The sequence below is a fragment of the Lacerta agilis genome, chromosome 17 (genome assembly GCF_009819535.1).
Source record: "Lacerta agilis isolate rLacAgi1 chromosome 17, rLacAgi1.pri, whole genome shotgun sequence".
Classification (NCBI taxonomy): Eukaryota; Metazoa; Chordata; class Lepidosauria; order Squamata; family Lacertidae; genus Lacerta; species Lacerta agilis.
The window spans coordinates 4,044,880-4,067,507 of NC_046328.1; the positions used below are offsets into that span (position 1 = coordinate 4,044,880).

At 45.4% G+C, this 22,628-nt stretch overlaps 1 protein-coding gene and 1 long non-coding RNA gene across 9 annotated transcripts in view; both read right to left on the reverse strand.

Moving 5' to 3' along the window:
- Nucleotides 1-152: 152 nt before the first annotated feature.
- On the reverse strand, nt 153-1,708 carry LOC117061703. The gene is made up of 2 exons (XR_004428127.1): nt 1,259-1,708; nt 153-1,222 (listed from the first exon to the last, which is right to left on the reverse strand). It is a non-coding gene; the product is annotated as an uncharacterized LOC117061703 (long non-coding RNA).
- A 1,747-nt stretch (nt 1,709-3,455) lies between these two features.
- Nucleotides 3,456-22,628, reverse strand: part of CAMKK2 (calcium/calmodulin dependent protein kinase kinase 2) — a 62,385-nt gene continuing 43,212 nt past the window's right edge. For 2 of the 8 annotated variants that reach the window (XM_033174267.1, XM_033174268.1), the window contains exons 9-18: nt 21,547-21,635; nt 20,662-20,861; nt 19,929-19,982; nt 17,772-17,845; nt 16,499-16,586; nt 12,310-12,423; nt 11,808-11,936; nt 9,987-10,087; nt 6,634-6,675; nt 3,456-4,617 (exon numbers count right to left, since the gene is read on the reverse strand). In XM_033174267.1, the coding sequence (XP_033030158.1) occupies nt 4,539-4,617; nt 6,634-6,675; nt 9,987-10,087; nt 11,808-11,936; nt 12,310-12,423; nt 16,499-16,586; nt 17,772-17,845; nt 19,929-19,982; nt 20,662-20,861; nt 21,547-21,635 (970 nt within the window). In that variant the 3' untranslated portion in view covers nt 3,456-4,538. The remainder of the gene's footprint in view (nt 4,618-6,633; nt 6,676-9,986; nt 10,088-11,807; nt 11,937-12,309; nt 12,424-16,498; nt 16,587-17,771; nt 17,846-19,928; nt 19,983-20,661; nt 20,862-21,546; nt 21,636-22,628) is intronic. The other 6 variants (XM_033174269.1, XM_033174272.1, XM_033174270.1 and 3 more) reach the window with 6 other exon arrangements.

Genomic DNA, 22,628 nt, shown 5'->3' on the forward strand with positions numbered 1-22,628 from the left:
TCTGATGTAGAACAGGTGAGGGATAGCCAAGGCATCTTGTGGACCTTTCTGGGATGTCCTTAAGCTACAGGTAAATGTATTCTCTCTCCCTCTGCCTTGCCCCCTCTCTTTTGCAAAACCAACATAATGAAACCCCTAGAGGCTGGATTTAACATTCCCCCACATTTTTATTTCAGCTTGAATACTGAAAGTCCCCTGGAAAAGTGCTTGCCAATTCCTTGTTGGGTCTGTTTTTGTTTTTAAAGGTCATTTAAGTGATAAGTACATAATGTTTAAAATGCTTGATAAAAGTAGAAGTGTAGTAGAAAGGACATAGGCAGGAACAAAAATTAAAAATAAAAGCCTTGGTCATTCAACAATATAAAAAGCAGCAATATTATAGAGCTTAGACAAGGGGATGCTGCCAGGAGTTACAGTTCTGTAGCCATAGATGCAGGAGCCCTGTAATAAAATATGATTTTAGAGCCTAGCATTCCTGGTTACATGGGCATAAAAAGCATGAATTGCACCTGGAGACAATAATTTAGCATTTTTCACTTTTCTAAGCTCCTGCTTTTTTAACAAAACGAATTGCTTTACAGCTTGAACCCATTCCAAGCTCTGGAGCACCCTTTTTTTCATAAGGCTAGGACAGCTGTGTCCTCTTGAGTGCTGTTGGACGTGCCCCGACTACACTGGCTGGGTCTGATGGAGTTCAGCAACATCTGGAGGTCCACAGGCTCCCACAGACCCGCAAAGATTAATGCCACTCATTTGTACTGTCCATTTTTACCATTAAAAGCCCAGCACATAAAAATGTCTGCTGCTGATTTTTTCTGGAAGACGCTCAACCTCAGACTTTGGTTAGTCTCCATGGGAAGGGAATTCTGCCAATAGCAAAGGGACCTTCCCCTATTCTGTGCCTCTGTGGAAGCAGCCAGTCCGGCCTTGGGAGCAAACAGCCAAGAGGCTATTCCTGAGTGGTAAGCAGGCCTTAGCCGAGCTCTGTGGTCGGTGCTGCCAAGCCAGCTGCGCATCTCGGCGCAGCAAGCATGGTGCGAGGGGCTGAGTCCAACCCTCTCGGAGAATGCCTGAGCAACTGCAAGAGCTGCACAGGACCGCAGCTCGTCTAGAACAAAGGCAGGCCAGAGAGCGGCGATGGAATAAAGCGATCGCATTCACATGTGCAAGCTCCCAAGCATGCCTGTGGGCACCAATGTGCTGTCAGTTCAGCCGATGGCACCTGTGTGAAAGAGCCCGGTAAATATCCCTTCAGCACACAGGAGGTGGTTTGCTCTTCCTGCTCAGTCCCTGTTTGTGCTGGCTTGTTCCATCCTACGCTTGGAACATGCCCCTATTTCATCCAGCGCCAGGACTGAACACCTCTCCTCCCAGATGTTCTGAACAGTGGGCACGCCTGGCCCATTTTGTGCTCTTGTCTCATTTTCCCATTTCTTTAAACAGGGCAGCCATTTTATGTTACGCCACAGACCCCTGAGCCACACTTTTTGGCATCTCAAAGTTTAATGAGGAGATGTGGGACGCAAATACAGGCTGCCTGATGGCTCTTTCTCTGGGCTTCCCATTATTTCCAAACCAGGGAATTACATGGTTCCTCCCTAACAACAACCCACAACTACTAAACAATCCTCCCACTATCTGCCCTGGAAGACATTTTGTGCTTGCAGGCTTCCCCAGATGGATTCATGGGACTTTATCACAAGCGTTTGCAGCAGGGGTCCCCAAACTAAGGCCCGGGGGCCGGATGCGGCCCAATCGCCTTCTCAATCCAGCCTGCGGACGGTCCGGGAATCAGCGTGTTTTTACATGAGTAGAATGTGTCCTTTTATTTAAAATGCATCTCTGAGTTATTTGTGGGGCCTGCCTGGTGTTTTTACATGAGTAGAATGTGTCCTTTTATTTAAAATGCATCTCTGGGTTATTTGTGGGGCATAGGAATTCGTTCATATTTTTTTTCCCAAAATATAGTCTGGCCCCCCACAAGGTCTGAGGGACAGTGGACCAGCCCCCTGCTGAAAAAGCTTGCTGACCCCTAGTTTACAGTCTTGTTTTAAATGCATTTGCTTTTTTGTGGTTTTAACTGTTTTTAACTAACTTTTGAGTAAATCGCCTCAGGACAGCTATTTAGAAGGTGATTAATAAATTGATGGTAATTAATTACTGTATATTCTGGCGTATAAGACTACTTTTTAATCCAAGAAAATCTTCTCAAAAGTCGGGGGTCGTCTTATATGCCGGGTGGAGAATCTGCGGTCGAGTGTATCTCAAACTCTATATTTTAACTGGAAAAGTTGGGGGTTGTCTTATACGCCCAGTCGTCTTATACACCGGAAAATGCGGTACACATTTCTCCCGGTTGTGCTGGGTGGGTGGGGGCTTCAAAGCTGGAGAGGGTGGGAAGCATAAAGGAGCCCACTCACAATAAACCACAATAACCCAGGAGGTCTGCCATTTAGTTCAACTTTTTGAATCCAGTGCTCGTCCTGAAGAGAAATAAAGCATTAAGGTACCTCCCCCTCTGATAAGCTGGTGTCCTCCAGATGTTTTGGACTACAACTCCAGCACTAGCACCAGCCTGCCAGAGGGCAGAAGTACAATGGAAAGCTTAAGTAGGAACAGCAAATAATGTGGACACTCCGACTGCCGGATGACCTAAGATGCTACTGCCGCGTAAACACACTGGGAGCAGAGTAGAAGGAATGGCGGAAGTAAAAGCCGTCAGCCACTTAAGCCCACCCAAATCAATAGATTAATTGGGGCTATGAAGTGGTACCTGATTACAAAACAAACAGCAGAGAGAGAGGCCTGACGGTTGCTGCAGATCATGCATTTTGTGGGTTTACTCTGTACTTACCCATCAGTCCACGGCTCTGCCTCCAACTGGGAGATGTAGGCAGGCCCCATTTAGGTTTGAGGGAGACTCTCGGAGGCAAGCTCCAGGCTCAGCAACCGTCCCAGGATTGGGTCAATTTTACAATGTGAGGGTTTGGAGTGAAAGAAAGACTGCATCACTGAAAGCATCACTACTGGGAAGTCTTTAGTCCATAGAAAGCTAGCATGTCAGGGGTATAGATTCTGATAAGTAGGGAATTTTTGGTGCTGGCTATTTTCTCTCCAAGAAAAAACATGGTAGCATCCAACATGCAATTCTGCCAGCTGGTTTTAAAATTACAGATTTTACTGACATGGCAAACTATTCTAGCAACTTGTATACTCCAGCAAAGGCAAGAATGGTGAGGGTGGGTGGAAATTACGCATGAGCTTAGCCTTTCAGTCCCTGGTTCCCTGGTCCTTTTGTTTCCTCAGCTAGTGGCTATCGGAGCACAGGGATGCAGAGTGCTGGTCCCGTTCTAAAGATGGGGACGACAACACATTTTTCAGGTACTAAGAAAGCACAATGCAGCTACTTCTGCTTACAAGCTAATTGAAATATTCGTTAGCAGCAAAAATATCTATATATTTCAGTAAAATTCATTGGACTGTATTCAAAAACTGCAGAAGTTATCTGTTATTCTGTTAAAATGTATTAAACCATGTTACATAACAGGAAGTGTTGGGTTATAATAATTATTTTAAAAATCCTGATTATTATTTTTTGTACATGCTCATACAGATAACAGAGATCAAGTAAAACTGCTAGCAGGAAATTCTTGTTATCACTTCATCAGCTAGATACAACATCGTTTTCACCCAACAGTGCATGTTTTCAAATTTGTGCTTGAGCATGATTGTACTGAAGTCGAGCACTCTGTGTGTTCTTCTGGCACATACAGCCCTTCAAAAAGAAAAGAAAGGGGCTTTTCCCACCTTGTATGTCTGGAGCACTCAAAATCCCACAAACCGCACCACTGCTATGGTCTTGAGGATGGTCAAATGAAATCAAGGCAAACCACTCTCAAATGTAGCTGTGAATAATCTCTAATCACAAAAGCCCAAGCATCACCGAAAACCCCGATGTGGCATTTCTGTTTGGTTTCCATGCAGTAAAAAATATCAATACAAAAAAATGTATGTATAGTAAACACCAAAGCAAAAAAGAGAAATATGTATGTTACTGGAAGGATGCAAACACAATCTCCGCTTGATCGAAAGTATCACACTTAGCTGCCCACTTTCAACACACTTTTAAAATAAGGACCATTTTCTTCATGAAATATTTGACCTGGGAGTTTCTCCCCACCCTAAATGTGGTTGATAGTTTGGTTGATTTTTGCAAAATCAGTATGATGAGCTCTCCCATCGCTCCATCCAGATGAAGTCCAGCAGCAGGCCAGCTTAAGGTCCTCGTATTTTGATATCAGACATGATCCTGTGATGGTCCTTATTTACGGCGGCTGAACGAATTCTGTTTTGTACAGCATGCTGCCACAAAAAGCTCTACATTCAGCATCTATATGGTTACCAGCCTCACAGAATGCTGGTTGGATCGCCCTGGGCTCCACGGGCTTCTCCCTCCATGGACACATGCTTTGTGACGGAGTCAGGGGTGGGGAGTTGGGGTGGGACCAGAGGGTGCGCACCAACCAGAATGGCAGCTTTCAGGAAAGCAGTTCATTCTCGCCCACGTTTGGCAGGTCACTGATGCTCTTAAGGTTGTCTTCGCTGCTTTGCTTCCTGCTTTAAAAAAATGAAGAACAAACGTGTTAAAAGCCATACAACATTTTTTTCTCCAAGGTCAAATGAGGAGGAAAAGAGATAGAAAATATGCTACACATCTTCCAACTGCACCTGACGCCATTTCTATGGCTCCAGAACAGCTTCGATATATGCAAATGGAGGTTCAGGTGGGCAGTGATTGCAAAGGTGCAACCTCGATATTCGATTGTTGCAACTGGCCTGGTCTGGAAGCTCCGGCTGGTGAAAAATGCTGCAGCCAGACTGTGGGCGGAGCTGGACCACCAGTATCAAACAACCACAGTGTTTAGGAACCATGCTACTGGGCCAAGTTCAAGGCTGTTGCATTAACTCACAAGGCCCTTGCCAACTGGGTGTTGCCAACTCCAAGGACCGCTTGATCCCTGCCTGATCACTGAGGTCTTCAAGGGAAGTCACTGGACGTGGTCCCCGCGGTCCAGATGTTTGGCTTGCATCCACCAACAGCTGTGCATTCAGTGGGCTCGCTGCTGCGGAATTTCCCCTCAATGCTGAATGTCTGGCACTTACTGAAGAGTGTCTTTCTTTGGTAAATCTCAGCAGGAGTTTAAAGTAAGCTTTTTCTGGTTTTATTGTTAGAAACTATAGCGTTAAGCAGGATAAAAACTGGTGAAACGCAAAAAGTAAGAATAAATAATCAGCCTTCAACAACCTGTTGCCCTCCAACTTCCAGTGTGGGCAATGGTCAGAGATGAGGGATAAGCCTTTACAGGGCAGCAGGCCTGGGTAGGTAGTCCTATAGCCTTCGAGAATGTAGCAGACAGCCAGTTCAAGAAAATGGGAGGAATTCCACGAAGGCTATGACCATTGTTCCTCAGCACAAGCATTTCAGCTTGCCAGATTGAAGAGTCCCTCCTCTCCTGTACCTGCACACTGTTGTGGGGGTTCTCCCCACCCCCGAGCCAAGTTTGAGAGGCATGGGGCTGCATGCGGGGGGGGGGGGGGTAGAGTCTCCTTGCATTAGCAGAAATCCTTGCATATGCACACGCTTCCCCTAGTGGGGCTCATTAGCTGAATCTCGCCTGTAGTGATTTTTCTCCTATCTGATGAACAGGAATGTAGAACCTACCAAGAGGTATTGTTTGCAACTGCAGCGAAGAAAATCAGAGTGAGAATTTTGCACCAAATTGTCCATAGTTTGCAGTGCCTTGTTAATACGAACAAGCTAAAATTAAAAAGCGACCCCAATAAATTCTACGGTTAATTTTTTATATATGATACACACTTATGCTTTCGTGTATTTTATTATACTTACAGTGGCCATACAACTATGAGCAGTATATCTCAAATTGCATCCTTAAAGTATCAGGACAAGTCATGAGTAGAAAAGAAAGCACTCTGTATGGAAACTGAGAGTTAAAGAGAACGCACACCCTCTCTGGACTGGGTGTCTCACCACGGAGGAGAATGCACTCTGCACACACACTGAAGTCCTTTGCGGCCTGTATTTTGAAAATGTGCCAAAGAAATCCAAGAGCTGGCATCGGTCAGGTTTCTGCTGACAGCCACATGCATATATATATATTTCCCGACAACCAGGGGCATTGCTAGGTGCATAAAGCGCTCAGAGCCGAGACCCACAATAAATGGATGGAGTGCCTCTGGGCAAATTGAGATGGAAGGTGGTACACGTTCACTGTGCTTTGCAAGGCACCCAGCTGCCCTGGAAGCAGACTAAATTAATAATAATGCTTTGAAAAGCCACCCCCTAACAACACCCCTGCTGACAGCCCACCACCTCAGCATCCTGCTGTGTGCTACTGCTTAGTTGGGGAAGGGGGTCTTTGTTGAATCACGATCATGCTACACATTTCAGAAAGGGAACTCCAAAACAAGAGCATTCCATGCGTCAGAAGAAGTCGGCTTCATGCTCTCCCTTCCACTGACGACAACATGCAGCAGCTCAGAGACTTTGATTCCAGTTCATTGCATAACGGGCAGACAGGTAGAAGGAGCTAGCAAGACAATTGTGATCTTTACCTTTGACTGATGAAATATTTCACAGTTCCCGATTTGTTTTTTCTGGAGTTGTGGGGTGGGGCATGGGACAGCGGGTCAAGGAGAAGGAAAGGAAGTGGATATGAGAACACACACACATACATACAAAATAAAAAAAAATTCCTTCCAGTAGCACCTTAGAGACCAACTAAGTTTGTTATTGGTATGAACTTTTTGTGTGCATGCACACTTCTTCAGACACACACACACACAGAGAGAGAGAGAGAGAGAGAGAGAGAGAGAGAGAGGGAGAGAGAGAGAAATCCGGCAATGTCTTCCACTGTCACACTCAGCACTGGCTGTGTAGAAGTATATCCTTCCAGACACAGGTCAAAGAAACCAAACCACAAAATGGAGCAACGGAACTAAAAACACAATATTGCGTAATCTGCATCCCTCCAAGACCTGCCGCTGTGGCCCAGGATTTGGTAGTTTGAGAAATCTCAGCTTTTGCCAAAGACAACAAGTCCACTCACCCCTTTTGGTGCCACGGCGTTGCAGGACAGAGGCGGCTTTACTGGGACCCCGATGTGGGAATTCAAACTGCAGTGCCCATCCCGATCGGCAGATAGGCATGAACCCCATCTGCCTATCAGGAACCGAATCCTGGCCCGCACCCTGCTTTGGCGAATGGGGCTGCAGGCTGGGACTTGGGCTGTGCCGGGGGCACCGCCGATGGAGGGCTTCCCTCGGATCCACCCCTTGCCCATTTAAGCAGCCTACAGCTGGGGCTCGGACTGTTTGTTCCTGCGCTGGCATTCCCTATCCCACCCACCCTCGGTTTTGCTGTGGCTACGGTGGTTGCCATCCTTCAAGGGGCTGGGTAGGAACTTGCCCACCAGGCTAACTGGCACTGACCCAGTGGTTTTGCTTACCTCACAGCAATCGTCACAACTGGTTGGGCATTGGGGCAATCCTTTGTTTTGGATGTAGGGGAGGTTGTAGTCTCTGCCTGCCCCTCCAAAGTGGGGTATCCCTTTAAAGGGATCTGGGGGGGCAGGGCCAAAGATGGCAGTCCCTGTGGGGGTCACCCTCTTGGATGTAAGTCTTAGGAACCCCAGCCTGGATTGACCATGTGTCACTTCCAGTGGGCGGGCCAAAAGTATCTAGATTGCCCCATGCCCAAGCCAAACCTCTTTCATCTGTATTCAATAAAGCTGTGGCCTGTTTTGATCCAAAACCCAAGTCTTATTGGTCTCTTATTTATATGGATTGGGGTATGGGAAGTCTGATGCCTGATCCTGCAAGAGTTTCTAGTCCACAAGGTGCAAAATAAAAGCTTAGAGATGTTTCTATGAACTCTCACTACCTCCTTCTTAGCTACCCCTTTGAAAACTTGTTGTCGTTCAGTCGTGTCCGACTCTTCGTGACCCCATGGACCAGAGCACGCCAGGCACCCCTATCCTCCACTGCCTCCCGCAGTTTGGCCAAACTTTGAAAACTGTGCAACCCTTAATTTATTCCAAATCCCTTGAGCTTCCTCTGACCACAGAATCTGGATACTTTGGGTGGCCAAAGTACAAGTGTAGGCATGGATAGAATGGAAGAACTCAAGGCAGGCAGGCAGCCCTTACAAAAGGTTTTTCCCATCAGCTATTCTGCACTATTTTAAATCGTTTTTATCATTCATTATTCATTTCCCTAAGAGGGAAGGGAAATTAGGAGGGAGGTGCTTGTGAGGCACAACAATCTTTTGCCATCATAGTAGCAATAAATTAAATAAATTTAAAAATAAATTATTTTTAAAAAGTGATTTATTATTTTTTAAAATCCTAAGCAAACAAACAAATAAATAAAGTTAAATTTAGGGGAGGACTTATGGTGAAGGGAAAACACTTGGGGGAGGTGTATATGGCCTGTGGGCTGTAGGTTGGCTACTTCTGCTTCAGAGTGAATAAAGGTAAAGGTAAAGGGACCCCTGACAGTTAAGTCCAGTCGCAGACAACTCTGGTGTTGCGATGCTCATCTCGCTTTACAGGCCGAGGGAGGCGGCATTTGTCTGCTCCACAGACAGTTTTTCCGGGTCATGTGGCGAGCATGACTAAGCCACTTCTGGCGAAACCAGAGCAGCGCACGGAAACACCATTTACCTTCCCGCCGTAGCAGTACCTATTAATCTACTTGCACTTTTTGGCGTGCTTTCGAACTGCTAGGTTGGCAGGAGCTGGGACCGAGCAAAGGGAGCTCACCCTGTCGCAGGGATTCGAGCCCCTGACCTTTTGATCAGTGAGCCCAAGGCTCAGTGGTTTAGACCACAGTGCCACCCGCGTCTGTGAATAGAAAGCCACAAAAGTAGACAGCTCAGCTCCAGCACTTTTTGGAAAGTGCTGCCTCCACCATCCCTCTGTGACCAGAAGCCACCCCCCACAATTCCCTTTTCTACAGAAGTTCTTAAAAATAAAGCAAGCCCATCTTCTTTTGCATTGCTTTTCTCCAACTCTTAAAACAACAACAACAACAACAAAAACCCTACCCGTGCCTTTCCCAAAGCTGGTGGTGCTGCCGGAGAGACCCACCTACCAGTGGTGGGTTCAAGCCACCAGTGTGTTAAACACCAAAGTCTTCCAGTGGTCCATTTCAAGCTCAATAAGCACTTGCCCTCTTGCCTTTTCCTTCACAGATGCTCTTGTTATATGTCTTTACCTGAATCTGAGATGTAGCTGGTGGACATGAGGACAGGGCCTTCTCTGCATGGGCACCATGCTTATGGAAAACCTTGCCTCAAAAAATTTGGATAGTCCCCTGCCCATGCTTTCTGACACCAAGTAAAAGATTTTCAATTCAGGCACACTTTTCCACAATGGGTGGCGTATACAAATACATATATATTAATAAAAATTATGTTCTGGTGAACAGCTATAGTTCACACAGGCTCCTGAACAGGCATGTCATGATACTCAGCCATGTTTCTACATGAGGTGAGCACCTCAGATCATAACCTCCCATGTTTTACTGAAGTTACACACTGAAGGGGAAGACAGCCAATGCCATCTTTTATTGACAAGGCTGGCTCAAAATTGTTTGCCACCTGAGGTGGAGCAGCAAAAGGGCATCACCCACAAGTCAAAGTGCAAAGTTTCCAAGGGAAGCAAGGTTATTCTTCCACACACCCTGTGGTAAAACACAATTAATATTCCATTAAATAAATATGAACCTGCTGTCTTCTGCTCAGACAGATACCTCAAGTTTGTTTAATGGCAGGGCTTGGGCCTGTACGTTAGGCATTGCTGAGCACCCCTAACTTCCAGGGAAATTCCCCATGAAAATTCTCCACAGCACATTTGGAAAACTATTGCCCTTCTCCACACCTCAAGGCTCCTAAGTCAGAGACTTACGTCAACAGATTCCCTGGGGCAGAAAGGGATCGTTCTTCTCTTCTACTCCCCTCAAACGGGTTCCCAAAAGATCTTTTCCTGATCATTGATTTCACCAGGATCTGAAAGAGAAGATTATGACTGTTTTACTATTACCGGTATTTCTGTATTTATATGGTGCCGCCTTCATCAACCTGGCACCCTCCAGACAGTTTGGACTACAATCCCGAGACATCTGAGGGGTGCCAGGGGTTTACTGCATCCAGTAAGCTAGCACCTCAGGGAAAGGACTACATGAAATTTCTTTCTGATGTGTTAGCTTAATGCAAGGAGAGAGGCTTTTTTTTGTTTCAAAATTAGAGTCTTCATTCAAAATTAGAGTCTGATCTTTGGGCAGGGCTCGTCATGGGAACGGGCTCCAGAGACTGGGGGTTTGCGGGGTGTCTGTGTGTGTGGAATGGGGAGAAAGGAACGAGAAAGGGAGAACCGCCCAAGATCCCTACAAAAACGGAGATGGCAGAGAACCCCACAAGACAAAACAAGAAGTCCCCATACAGCAAACGACAGTAGAGTCAATTCAATGTTTGGTATGAGGAGAGAGGCTTTTTAAAACTAGCTCATTCCAGGCAAAAGCTACACATAGCTTTTCCTATGTTGTACTAGCAAGCTGCATGCAGGAGGAGGAGGACTGAGAAACATGGCCCCCCCTCCTCACAATCTGAAGCTTACTGTCCAGTATTCCTCCTCATTCTGCATCAGTCGAGGAGACCCTTTGGCCTGCAGGCCAAACTTGACCCACCAGGCCTTTTGGGGGAAGCCACCCCCACTCGACCTATGCCAGATACCCCACATGAAGTCAGGTGGGAGCTTGGTAAAAACCAGGTGTTAAAAAACCATTGGGAGCTTAAAGGGGACTCCCTATTTCTCCTTTGCTGGAACAAGGAGCGCCCCCAACTTCCTTGCTCAAGGAGGGGGACATGGCTTCCATTCAGTGCAAATTGCTTCTCCTACCTAGTGCATACTGGTCAGAGGTTGAAAGGATCAGCATTGGCCGGGGGGTAGGGGGCTGCACAAGCCTTCCTACCACCACCCAACCAACAGTATACCACGGTTACGTAAATACATAAGCAAACACACACCAAACGTAACCAGCTGAATGCATTTACAAATAAATACTGACCACTACAAAATGTGTAGCCAAAAATATATAATATAATAATGAAGAAACAACAAATAAATGGTTGTTTCTTCATTATTATATTATATATTTTTGGCTACATATTTAGAAGTGGTCAATATTTATTTGTAAATGCATTCAGCTGGTTACGTTTGGTGTGTGTTTGTTCCTGCCACCACCAGCAGGGAGGAAAACAAAGGGGAGAAAGTCCCCAAAGAAATTCTCTCTGTTCCTCACTCCCTGCAGCTGTGCATACCCCCTTCCCACAGCGACAGCAGATTTAGGAATGGGGGGGGGGGAATAAAGGGGGAAAGAAGGGTCAATGTGACCCTCAGCCCTCAAAAGGTTAGCCATCCTTGGGTTATAGCTTACGGCAGGGTATGAAGAACCTTGTGGCCCTCCCCATTTTGCTGAACTTCAACTCCCATCAACCCTAGCCACTGGCCATGCTTGCTTGGGCTGGTGGAAGTTGTAGTTTGGTAAATCAGGAGGGCCAAATGTTCTCCACACCTGGTGCACTGTGACCTGCAAATTCAGCCAATAAGGCTCGCTGGCACTTGGAGCAGATTTTAAAAATAGGTTGGTCAGACGTGCCCTTTTGAATCTCCCCACCCCCACCCCACCCAGAATATCCAACACACAAGCAGCACTTAGGTCTCACTCACCACAGTGGCCAAGCTTGGGATGTGCTTAACCGAATTCTCAACCTCTTCTTCGGTCACTTCTATGAGCGTGCAGTTCTCGTCCTCTGTCGGTAACGGTTCCACCCCGTTCTTGGTGACCCAGGGGTGCACCTTGTTTGAGAGAAGGGGGAGAAACACCACACATTGCCTTGATTTCACAGCTGGAGAGGGGGAGAAGCCCTACAATTTGGTGACCCAGAGACTCTTCTTGTAAAAATATAAAAAGCTGGGCAGAAGCCGACAATTGTTTCATTTTGGGGGAAGAGGGAACAATTTAAGAGAAACACACTTCCCCTGGACCTGGAAGGACAGAGGAGTCAGCACTATGAAACTTTATTTTAAAATAAGATTATGAAGCTGGTTTGCAAATTGGAGGAAGCATGCTTTGCACTTGTCATGGGGGGGGGAGGGAATCCCTCGAAAATCCAGCTACCATAATTCAATTCACAGCTAAGACTGCAGTTTGGGACACTGAGATACACACCATGGTAGCTTCTAGATTGAATTTCTTGTAATAGGCTGTCAGGGCCTCTGAAGCGCATTTGGCAACTGGAACTGGTCCATAGCATAGCGGCAGGGTTGTCAACTGGAACAGGCTCTGGGGAACACATATAATGCCCTCATACCAATCAGTGGTGTGGACACACTTGGCACACAGTGTACATTTTGGGTGTCAAAAGGAGAAGGTGTAGAAAAGGGAAACCCAAAACCATCCAGGGGCTGGTTAGATCAGGGCTTTCTGGTTGAGAGGGGAAAAGAGAGTAAGAGTAAGTGTAACAGAATTCAGCCCAAGAATACCAGAATCAGAGGTGAGCCAAGGAAGGCGAATGGAGGGAAATTCAGGAATGTCAAAAGTAAGAACTTCTTCACACACTCACAACAAGGCTCGCAAGGCCGCCATCATGCTGAAGGCAAACAGGTCTGGGGCTAATCAGACCTGGATGAGTACCCGGTGAACACCACATTGGGTACCATGACAGAAGGAAGGAACATTAAATAAATGGAAGAAGATGGATGGACAGACAGGCAGGCAGGCAGACAGATGATACCACACAAAGCATTAAAAACTATGACATTTGCTACCACAAGATGTGGTGACAATCATGAATTCAGATGTCTCCAACCTTTTCAGGCCCAGAACCCACCTTTAACCCAAACATGCATTTTGTGGCCCCTGCCTTCATTGTTTTCAACCATATATTTGTATGGTGGTAGTGCTGCTTTTGCAATCCACCTTAGATCGGGTTGTGACCCTGTAAGTGGATCCCAGCTGGGTTAGACGAATTCACAGAGGTTTCGGCTAGCCATCGTTACCACCCACAGTGGGTCTTTCCAGCTGGCAGGCTCAGAGATAGCCTTTATTTGAGTATCAGCAACTCAGGAACACAGGGGGGGGGGGCTACTATCTTCAGGTCTCGTTTGTGGGCTTCCCGGGGGCATCTGCTTGGCCAGTGTGGGAAACAGGATACTGGGCTAGATCATAAGAACCACACAGGATCAGGGTCATATTCTTATAGAATTAGTTTCCAGAGTTAATGCTGGCAAGTTTCCAGGCACAAGGCAAAGTGTTGGTTCTGACCCCTGCAGGCTAGCAGTGTCTGTCATTTTTGCAGGTTCTGCAACATGCCATTCACACAGTAAGAGTGAATTAGTGGTGGATTTGTACAGGTCCATCCACACACCCTTCTGCTTTCTTAGTTGTTCTGCAATGCTTCCCTAGTGGTTCCACATTACTGCAATCTGGAGGGACAGCTCTTGCACCACAGCACAAGAAAAGTGGGACAGAACATACCATTTGTGGCATGAAAATTTACAGGATTTCAGCAGGGATTACAGGACACGCACCGTGTGGAAACCAATCAGTATAGCTGCCCCAAAACATATGCAGGTGCACAATTATGCCTGAGAGCATCATGAGCACAAATCATCATGAATGCACAATAAAAAGGATCTATGGCAAGGCCCTGAGATGGCTCAAGAATTGCCTCCTTCCACAACTTCCTCCAGGTGCTTGGAAATCCTTGGCAGAGAGCTGTATAAGATCATAAAAGTACTGGCAGCTTACTCCAAAAAGCATTAGAGAAATAATTGGATACCATAAAACCACTAAAACTAAACTTGTTACCTTTTGGGATATTGAAAAATTAATGTGAATAGGAGACATGAAGGCCTAGTTGGAAATTTATTGCTCACTGCCAGAGTCCTAAAGGCAAAGTACTGGAAATGCAACTCATGTCCCAAGAAAGATGGATGATTATGGGATGCCTGGCAGATAATGAGAATGAATAAATTAACTGACTGTAGATGACCAGGAGAGAGAAAATACACGTCAAGATTTCCTCTCTTAGATGCAGCAACTTTATATTGTTTACTGGAACAAGAACAACCCAAAGGAAAAAGTGAGAAATACCAGCCAAGTTGTAATTTTAAAACTTGATAGGGAGGGGAAAATTCCCCCAGGTGAGAGCTGGGAGGGTCCATTACTTTCTGTGTAAGACATGGATTGGGCAGCTACTTTTAAGAGAGGAGTCGGTGTTTTCTTTCCTGTTTCTTTCTCTGTTTTTGTTTATATTTAGTTTCTTTTATTGTATTGTATTATGAAAAAGTTTTTTAAAAAGAGAGATTTATGAAATCCCAAGCTTAATACTCTGAAAGCAACTCAGTATAGGTACATTTATGTATATTTAAACACACAACTATGAACAGAATATCACACACACTGCAATTGAAGATGGCCTTAAATCCAGGGGTTGGGAACCGGTTGATGATGCCGGCAACTCCCATAATCCCTGATCAATGGCTATGCTGTCTGGGGCTGATGGGAGTTTGGAAGGCCGCAAGTTTGCTTTTTTCCAAGTAAATTGGAAACTTCTTCTAACTGTCACCTACTCCAAGATTCTCTTCCCGGGGGGGGGGGGGGATACCAACAAATTTTAAGTATTTGACATGCAATTTAACGGAGAAGGCATATAACAATGTGCCTGAACATGTTATGACATTTCTAACAAATCCTTTTTCCCATTGTCCCTGATTCATTTAATAAAATTATTTGAAACACTAAGGTGAAAACTAAATGTCTTGTATTTTAGAAACACGTTTTATTTTTGAAAGTTTTTTTTTTTTAAAAAATAAACTATCAATTTCTGTATTGTTTCGAAAAAATGGAAGAAAAAAAATACATAGTGAAAGAAAGAAGAGGTACTTCTCAGAATGAGATGGGTGAGCTAGGAGGAACAGGGCGTTCTTGGTATTTGCCTCTTTGATGTGAAACTTACTCCCCAAAGGTTCGTGATTTTTAAGAAGCTGAGGAAAACCAGAGACGGGTATCTCTGTTTCTGCTGAGGATTAGCTATGTTTTAACTGTTTTATTTGTGTATTTCAGATTCCACCCTTCCACCACACCTTAGGTGGCTTAACAGCATTCAAAGAAACTACCCACCAACTAAATATGGATGCAGAGCTTAAATAACGAAAACACAGTATAGAAATAACAGAAGAAAATGAGCAAGATAAATGAAGGTGAAAAAGCAGCCAGTAACACAAACAGTTCAGCATCGAAAGGGCAGCTGAATCAAGGGTGAATTAACCTCAAATTCACAGGAGCATGGGAAGTGGCCTTGTAATGTGTCTGACCACCTGGCTCATTAGACACTGGCTGTGGCTTCCCGGGGTTTTCAGGTAGGGAATCTCTTCCAGTCCTACCTGGAACCTTCTGCAAGCAAAGCAGCCGCTCTACCAACTGAGCAACAAGCCTTCATCTGAACGGAACAGTCCATAAACGAAACAGTCTTAACCTTTTCCCTAGTAGAGAATGAAAGTAAGAAACCAGGGATGCCTCCTTGTGGGGTGGGAATCCATCAATTAGGGGCCACCTGAAAAAGCCCCTGTCAACAGTGGTCACCCTCCTAATCTCTGATGGGGAAAGAGCTTGGATGAAGCAGCCACATCCACATCATACGTTTAATGAACATTCAAAGCATACAGTTTCCACCCCCAAAGAATCCTGGGAACTGTAGTTTATCCATCACAGAGCCACAATCCACAGTCCCCATAACAAACTACTGTACAGTTCCCAGGTTTCTTTGGGGAAATCCATAAACATATGGTGTGGATGTATGTGACCTGGAAGTTCTGTAACTAAAACTCGTATATATTTTTATTTTACAAAAAGTAGTCAAGGTTTTCTTTTATTTTCTTGCAGGGGGGAGTGGGTTAGATTTAGACTGCAGCTTGAAGGATCTAACCCATTTTGCCCATGTTGATTATATCTGACTTAGAGCAGCTTGGGGAAGTGGGGTGGGGAAAAGAATCAGGATCAAGGCCCCACTGCCCTGCAGTGGAATTCCAATGCAAATTGTCTTCCCTTCCTGCAAAACACCCACATCTTGACCAACAAGCCTGCCAACAAGCTCTGGTGGGAAAATGCGTCCCCTTTAAAATGGTACACTGTCCAGGTATGATGGCAATTTTAAAATCCATTTGTAAGCTACCTTAAGAGACCTTTGGACTGTAGACATTGTAAAATTGATTATTATCCTCAACCAGGAATGGTAGCATAGATAAGCATGTCAGAACAGCAGCAACAAAAATGAGAGGCCAAAGAAAAGGACCTGAGACATATAAGGTTACGGGCATCACACTTCTTCGGAAGTTCTGAATTGACTGTGGGATACCTTAATTTCTGGGACTGTGATCCTGGATTCGGGATTCTTGTCCAGCATCTGCATGATCAGATCCTTCAGTTCATCAGAAATGTCTGGCCTGGGTGGGGAGGAAATATCAAGACACGTTGAGGAGTTAGTTTGCTTCACAAGCACAGGGCCTAGTCTCACCATTTATTTTTGAAAACAAACAAATGCACAATAAGTCTCTATCCCTTAAGGATGGAAAGGTAGGTTTGAAAATAAGCTGGTCACTCCTGCTGTATACGAGTCAGACCATTGGTCCCATCTAGTTCAGTATTGAACCTTTGTTATGGTGGGAAGTGCTAGGAACACAGCCCCTGTTTTTATTCTCTCTCTGAGTTGTGAGGTTCCCAGGCACTATCCCAATCCTTGCTCCCAACATTTTCTCCCAGGACTTTGCCCCTTCTCTCCTGCTTTATCAGTATACCTCTGGGTATAGGGCGGTATATAAATTCAACCAATCAGGCAATAAAACAAAGCTCCAACTCAATCCTAACTCTTCAGCAAGCGATGACCTTCTCCAGCACCCGGAACTGGCTTGCGCTGGTGGCAGCAGCACCCGCTAACTGGGATGGCTTTAAAACAATTAAGACAAATTCATGAAGGAGAAAGCGATTAAAGCCTATCAGCCGTGCTCTGTCTCCACGGAAACACACAGAGGCCTTATAAGCCAGCCCAAATTTACTGCTGTTGAATATGTCCCACGGTTGCCAGGTCTGCTTCCAAAAAATAGTGGACAAGCGGGGGGGTTTAAATTAAATTAAATTAAATATTTTCTTACAAACATTTTAACACGTATTAAAATACCATTTCATCATAAAGCTTTTGAATAATAAAAAATGTCCACTATTTGGGGGGGGGGGGAAATAGTGAACATAATGTGAAAAAAGTGGACTGTCCACTCAAATAGTGGACACCTGGCAACCCTAGTCCCACCCCACTCCCCTGCCCAATGCCATGTAGTGCTTTGGAGGAACAGTGAGGTACTGATGGGGCAAGTTGTTGCCTTTCACCCTATATATGTGCTGGGCGAGGGGGGCACACAGAGACTCGTTCTTATTGCACCAAGTCTTGGAATGGCTTGGCAAGCGGCAATGCACCTCCAAGGTTCCAGGTGGCTTCCAGGAGACTCCTGCCCTTCTGCAGGTCCAGAAGGAGAGTTGGGGAGAGCTTGCTGGAATCCAGAACGCCTCTCACCGGTGAGTGTGTTTGTGGACCCCTGGCTAGGGTAGTCATAAACATAGTGATTCTGCATACTCACTGGTCAGGAAATTCCAGCATCTGGCTCTTGATTTTGCTGTGCAAACTCAAAATCCTCTCATCCATAAAAGGGCACTTGGAAGAACAAAAAAAAAACACAATGAGAGATTATAAAGCAACGGCTAACTTGGTCTCCCTGCCTCCCAAGAATGCTATCATTTTATTTTATTTTTATTTTATTTGTATACCGCCCTTTATCTGTAGATTTCAGGGTGGTTCACAAAATAAAATATCCTCATTCTCCTCCCCCCCTCTCCCCCTAATGAGCACCTCTCAATTTAGCATGGAAATGTGAGCCTGGGGGCAGGACTAGGGGTGTCAAATGGGGAGTCCTCTGCATTCTGATCCTGCCTACATTTCCCATAATTCTTTGGGGAGCAGCCATGACAGGTACACTGGTGGTATAAAGCTTTCATCAAACTTTTGCCTTTCCCCCTACCTTTCCTTCACTCTTGTGTACCTGTTTTATTCTGGATTCTGTTTTATTATGTATTATTAAATTTAGGCCAGCCAACAGATAGAACACACACTATAGGGATTCGCAGCTCCTGATTAATAATAATAAATAATAATAATAAACAATTTTTATTTCTACCCTGCCCTTCCCAATCCAAAAACCGGGCTCAGGGCGGCTAACAACAAATATAAGACAATGATTAAAACAACTTAAAAAACAGCTAAAAAACAGCATAAAAAAACAAACATCAGTGGGATCCCCAGGGCTAACTGGCCAGGTTAGTCATGCTAGGCCAGTAGGGAGACCAGGGAGGAATTTTAATGTAGGGACCCAGAAGGGTTTCTTCAGAAAGAAGGGAAAATGAAAAGGAATAGGGGATGAGGCTAGATTAAAGGCCAGGCAGAATAACTCTGTCTTATAGGCCCTGCAGAAGGAGGTCAGGTCCCGCAGGGCCCTAGTCTTGTGGGACAGAGTATTCCAACAGGTCGGAGCCAACACTGATAAAGCCCTGGCCCTTGTGGAGGATAATCTGGCTTCTTTTGGGCCCAGGACCCTTAAACTATTGTTATTTGTGGACCTTAAGGTCCTCTGTGGGGCATACCAGGAGAGGCAGTCCTGTAAGTAAGGGTGTGACAGAACCCAGATGACTGCCCAGTTTATATTTAGCCACTTTACAGAGAATCAAAATCTCCAAGGGAGTGAGAGGAACACCATTTTGATGTCTCTTTATGAACTAGTCACCACTAGCAAATGTTTGAGTGTCATCTTGGCACCCGCTGGGAAAGCCCAACAGCCCAGCATGGCCTTGTTGATGTGCTTGAGTTCCTGACCGAAATAATACCCTACTAACTCTTTTGCACGTCAGTGAAATTGGCCTGCTCTGAAGTTAAGGTCCCATCTGCATTATGATGCTATTATAACACTTTCCCCCAACTTTCCTTCACTCTCATGTACCTGACGGAGGATTTGATCAGGCAAGTGGCAGTCTGTGTGTATGCACGCATCTATGCGAATGCGTGCAGCTGTTCTCCTATACCATTTCCCCAAATTAACACCCCCCCAAAAAAACCCTTCAAACCCTGCCTTTTTGTCTTGCAGAGAGAATAATGCAGGTAACAAACCACACAGGAGATCATAGATTTGCACCTAAGTTTGGTCCCTAATACAGTTGTGTATTTAACAACTTGTCTGGTAACCATAGGCAACTGGGAATTCCATGGAGGCGAGTAAGTGGGCTGGTGGAGAGAGACTGACTGCTCTGTTTCTCTTCCACAAATCTGCTTGCTTTCTCGGCTGGCCACGGAGAACAGAAAGCCTATCCCTCAGCTTTGCCTCTCCTCCTCCAACCCACCTGCTACAAAACACTCCCCCCTTTTAAAGTTACTCTGCTAAGAAGTCAGTATTCTGCATTTCCCTGCTTGCTGCAGAAGTGAAGCCTTCCCTCCACCGCGGTCACCTTGCATATGCAGGCCAGTAGCTTCTCAGCAGGTTGGTCAAACCTTCTGCAGACTAGTAACATTTGTGGGCTTATTAATAAGGCTGCCCTAATAACATCCAGATATTACTCAGCTTTATGACCCCCTGAAACGGGGACGGGGCATGCATCCTGCAACCAAACACTCCTTCTGGCCCCATTTCAAACAAGCAGCAACAACAAAATGTTTAAAATCCAAAATGTAGGTAAAGAAGCAGCTCATTTACCTGCCCAAAGACGAAGCAGTAGAGAGTGATCCCCATAGCCCAAACATCTAAAGCCTTAGGAAGAAGAGAGGGAGAGAGAATGGCAGTGATTAAACACATGAGCCCTCCAAAATCTCTACGTTTGTATTGCTTTTCTATTTTAAAATAACATGGTAAGCTTTTAAGATGAACTGCTGCAGGGGCAGGGAACCTCAGGCCTGGCAGGGGGGGCGGCAGAAATGTGATTCTCCGGACATCGCTATCTGACCCTCCAGACTCTCCAAATTAGTAGTGTTGGAACCAGAGTATCCATAGTGGGGTGGGTATTTTAATCTATTTGTTAGAGGACCTCCAATGCCGAGTCTATGATTCCTCCAGGAGTACACTTGCTTTGTCCACAAACCCCCCTCCAATTTTATTCATATGGCAATCTTGCAAAGGAGGTGAATGGACAAGATCATGACCAGATAGAGGTTTAAACGTGGGTTTCCCCCCGTCCTAGTTTAACCCTCTAACCCAACTTCCACCATCCTTGAGGTTGGGGCTGATGGGAGTTGAAATCCAACATCTTCCGGAAGGGCATGGCTTCCCCACCCTGGCTCTAACCACTAGGCCATCTTTGCTGTGATGGCTGTAAAGTACATTGGACTTTGAGTCATTTCAGGCAACCAAATTTTTGTTTGGTTCCTTCCAGAGAGTACAGAACATGGTTGTCTAAATGAGCATACAAATACACACTCTTCTCTCAACATACCTTTCCAGAAAATATTTTTCTGGTCTCAGAGAGGGTCTCGGGTGCCATGAACGCTGGGGTCCCCACGGTGTTGGTTAACAGGGCATCTGTCCCTTTGAATTCATTGCTCACGCCAAAATCGGCTATTTTGATGTGACCATCTTCCCCAACTAAAAGATTGGAAGGCTTAATATCCCGGTGGATTATCTTTTGGTAGTGCACTGTTGAGAAAGACCAGATGAGACGTGAATTTGGCAGAGCGTGAAGGCTCAAGGGATGCAAAGAACCTGCTCCCTTTCTTTAGTTTTCAGGGGTTCATTTGCTCCCTCCCTCTTTCCTCCTCATCCCTCTTGCCTTTTGTGCCGTGTATTTTAGATTGTAAGCTTTCAGGCAGGATCTGTATCATTTAAATTGGGAGCCTGTTTAGCTGAAGAGTGAGGTAAAAATGCTCTAAATAATTAAAATAAATAGAACGTTGAGGGAGATTTGGGGGCTTAAATGACTATATCCCTAGCCTGGGAAAAAGAGCTACTGTACCACAGTGACTAAGCCTGAGGTAGTTATGCAGCACTGAAAGGGTCATCTCTGCACATGGTCAGAAGCACACTGTCATTTCATTGTTCCTCCTGTCACAGGGCACAACCCTTCAAGCTGAACATAAATTATCTGGGCTCCAGCTCTATTGATTACAGCCACAAATTATTAGTATTATCGTTATTTATTAAATTTCTACACCACCCTTCATCTGAAGATCACAGGGCAGTTTACAATATAAAAACACAAAAGACATACCATAATAACAAACAAAGACCATAACCCTTGCCCCCAGTATTATTATTATTTATTAAATGTTCTGTGCCCTTCCCTTCTGTGCCGTTTTGCTAAAACATCGCCAAGGGAACTCACGATATTCAATGCCTTTGATCAGGTCTTGGAAATAGAAGCGTGCCTGGTCTTCAGTCAGAGGTTTCAGGTTTGGGACTTCCATCACAGGCCTGCGAAGGTGAAACACAGTTTGGCCTAAAACGCAAGACTTTTGGCCAGTCCGGAGGCCCCGACCTGCAACCAGATACAGAGTCTGCGGAGAATGAGCCAGACCCTCCACAGGGCAAGGGCCTTCGGGCAGCAGGCAGGGTCCCCTGGAAGAACTGCAGAGGAACCCCTCAAAGTCTCTGCCTTATTAATCTACTGGGTCACTAGGCTTCTGCAGACTTGGCAGCTGCAATACCACCCTCTGACCTAAGATGGCACTGAAGTGCAGCAAACTGGCAATCTCCCCCTCTGGCAAGATACTACGCTGGTGAGTCCCGAGTTCAAGATCCCTTCCCAGCGCCTGAGGGACCCAGAGCTCTTAAATCTGCAGAGCCTCAAGAGCTGGGGGTGGGGCTTCCGAGCATAACGTTTGGAGCAGGCATAGGCAAACTCGGCCCTCCAGATATTTTGGGACTACAATTCCCATTATCCCTGACCACTGGTCCTGTTAGCTAGGGATCATGGGAGTTGTAGTCCCACAACATCTGGAGGGCCGAAGGTTGCCTATGCCTGTTTTGGAGGAACAGACAAATTTACATGTATGAACCCAACCAATTTACATAACCAGTGCTTTTTTTCTGGGGGTACACAGGGGTACACATACCCCTAAATATTTAGTGGGTCTTTGTACTTTTGTCCATTTACTGTATTTATTTTCCCTGATTCGAACTATAAAATGCTGATTTTCTTAAGTCAAAATGAGAGTACCCCTAACCTTTTTTTTAATAGAATAGTACATAACCAATGTTGTGCCTCCAGATTTTGTGGAACTCTACCTCCCCATCATCTCAAGGCTGCATGGGCAATGGTCAGAGATGATGGCAGCTGCAGGCCAGGACTTTGTTTTCTCAACACAGGATTCTGGTTACTTCGGTGCATAATTTAATACAATTACTTTTTTATCTATGATTACTGTTGTAACTGGGACACAGGTGGCACTGTGGTGTCACGGAAAA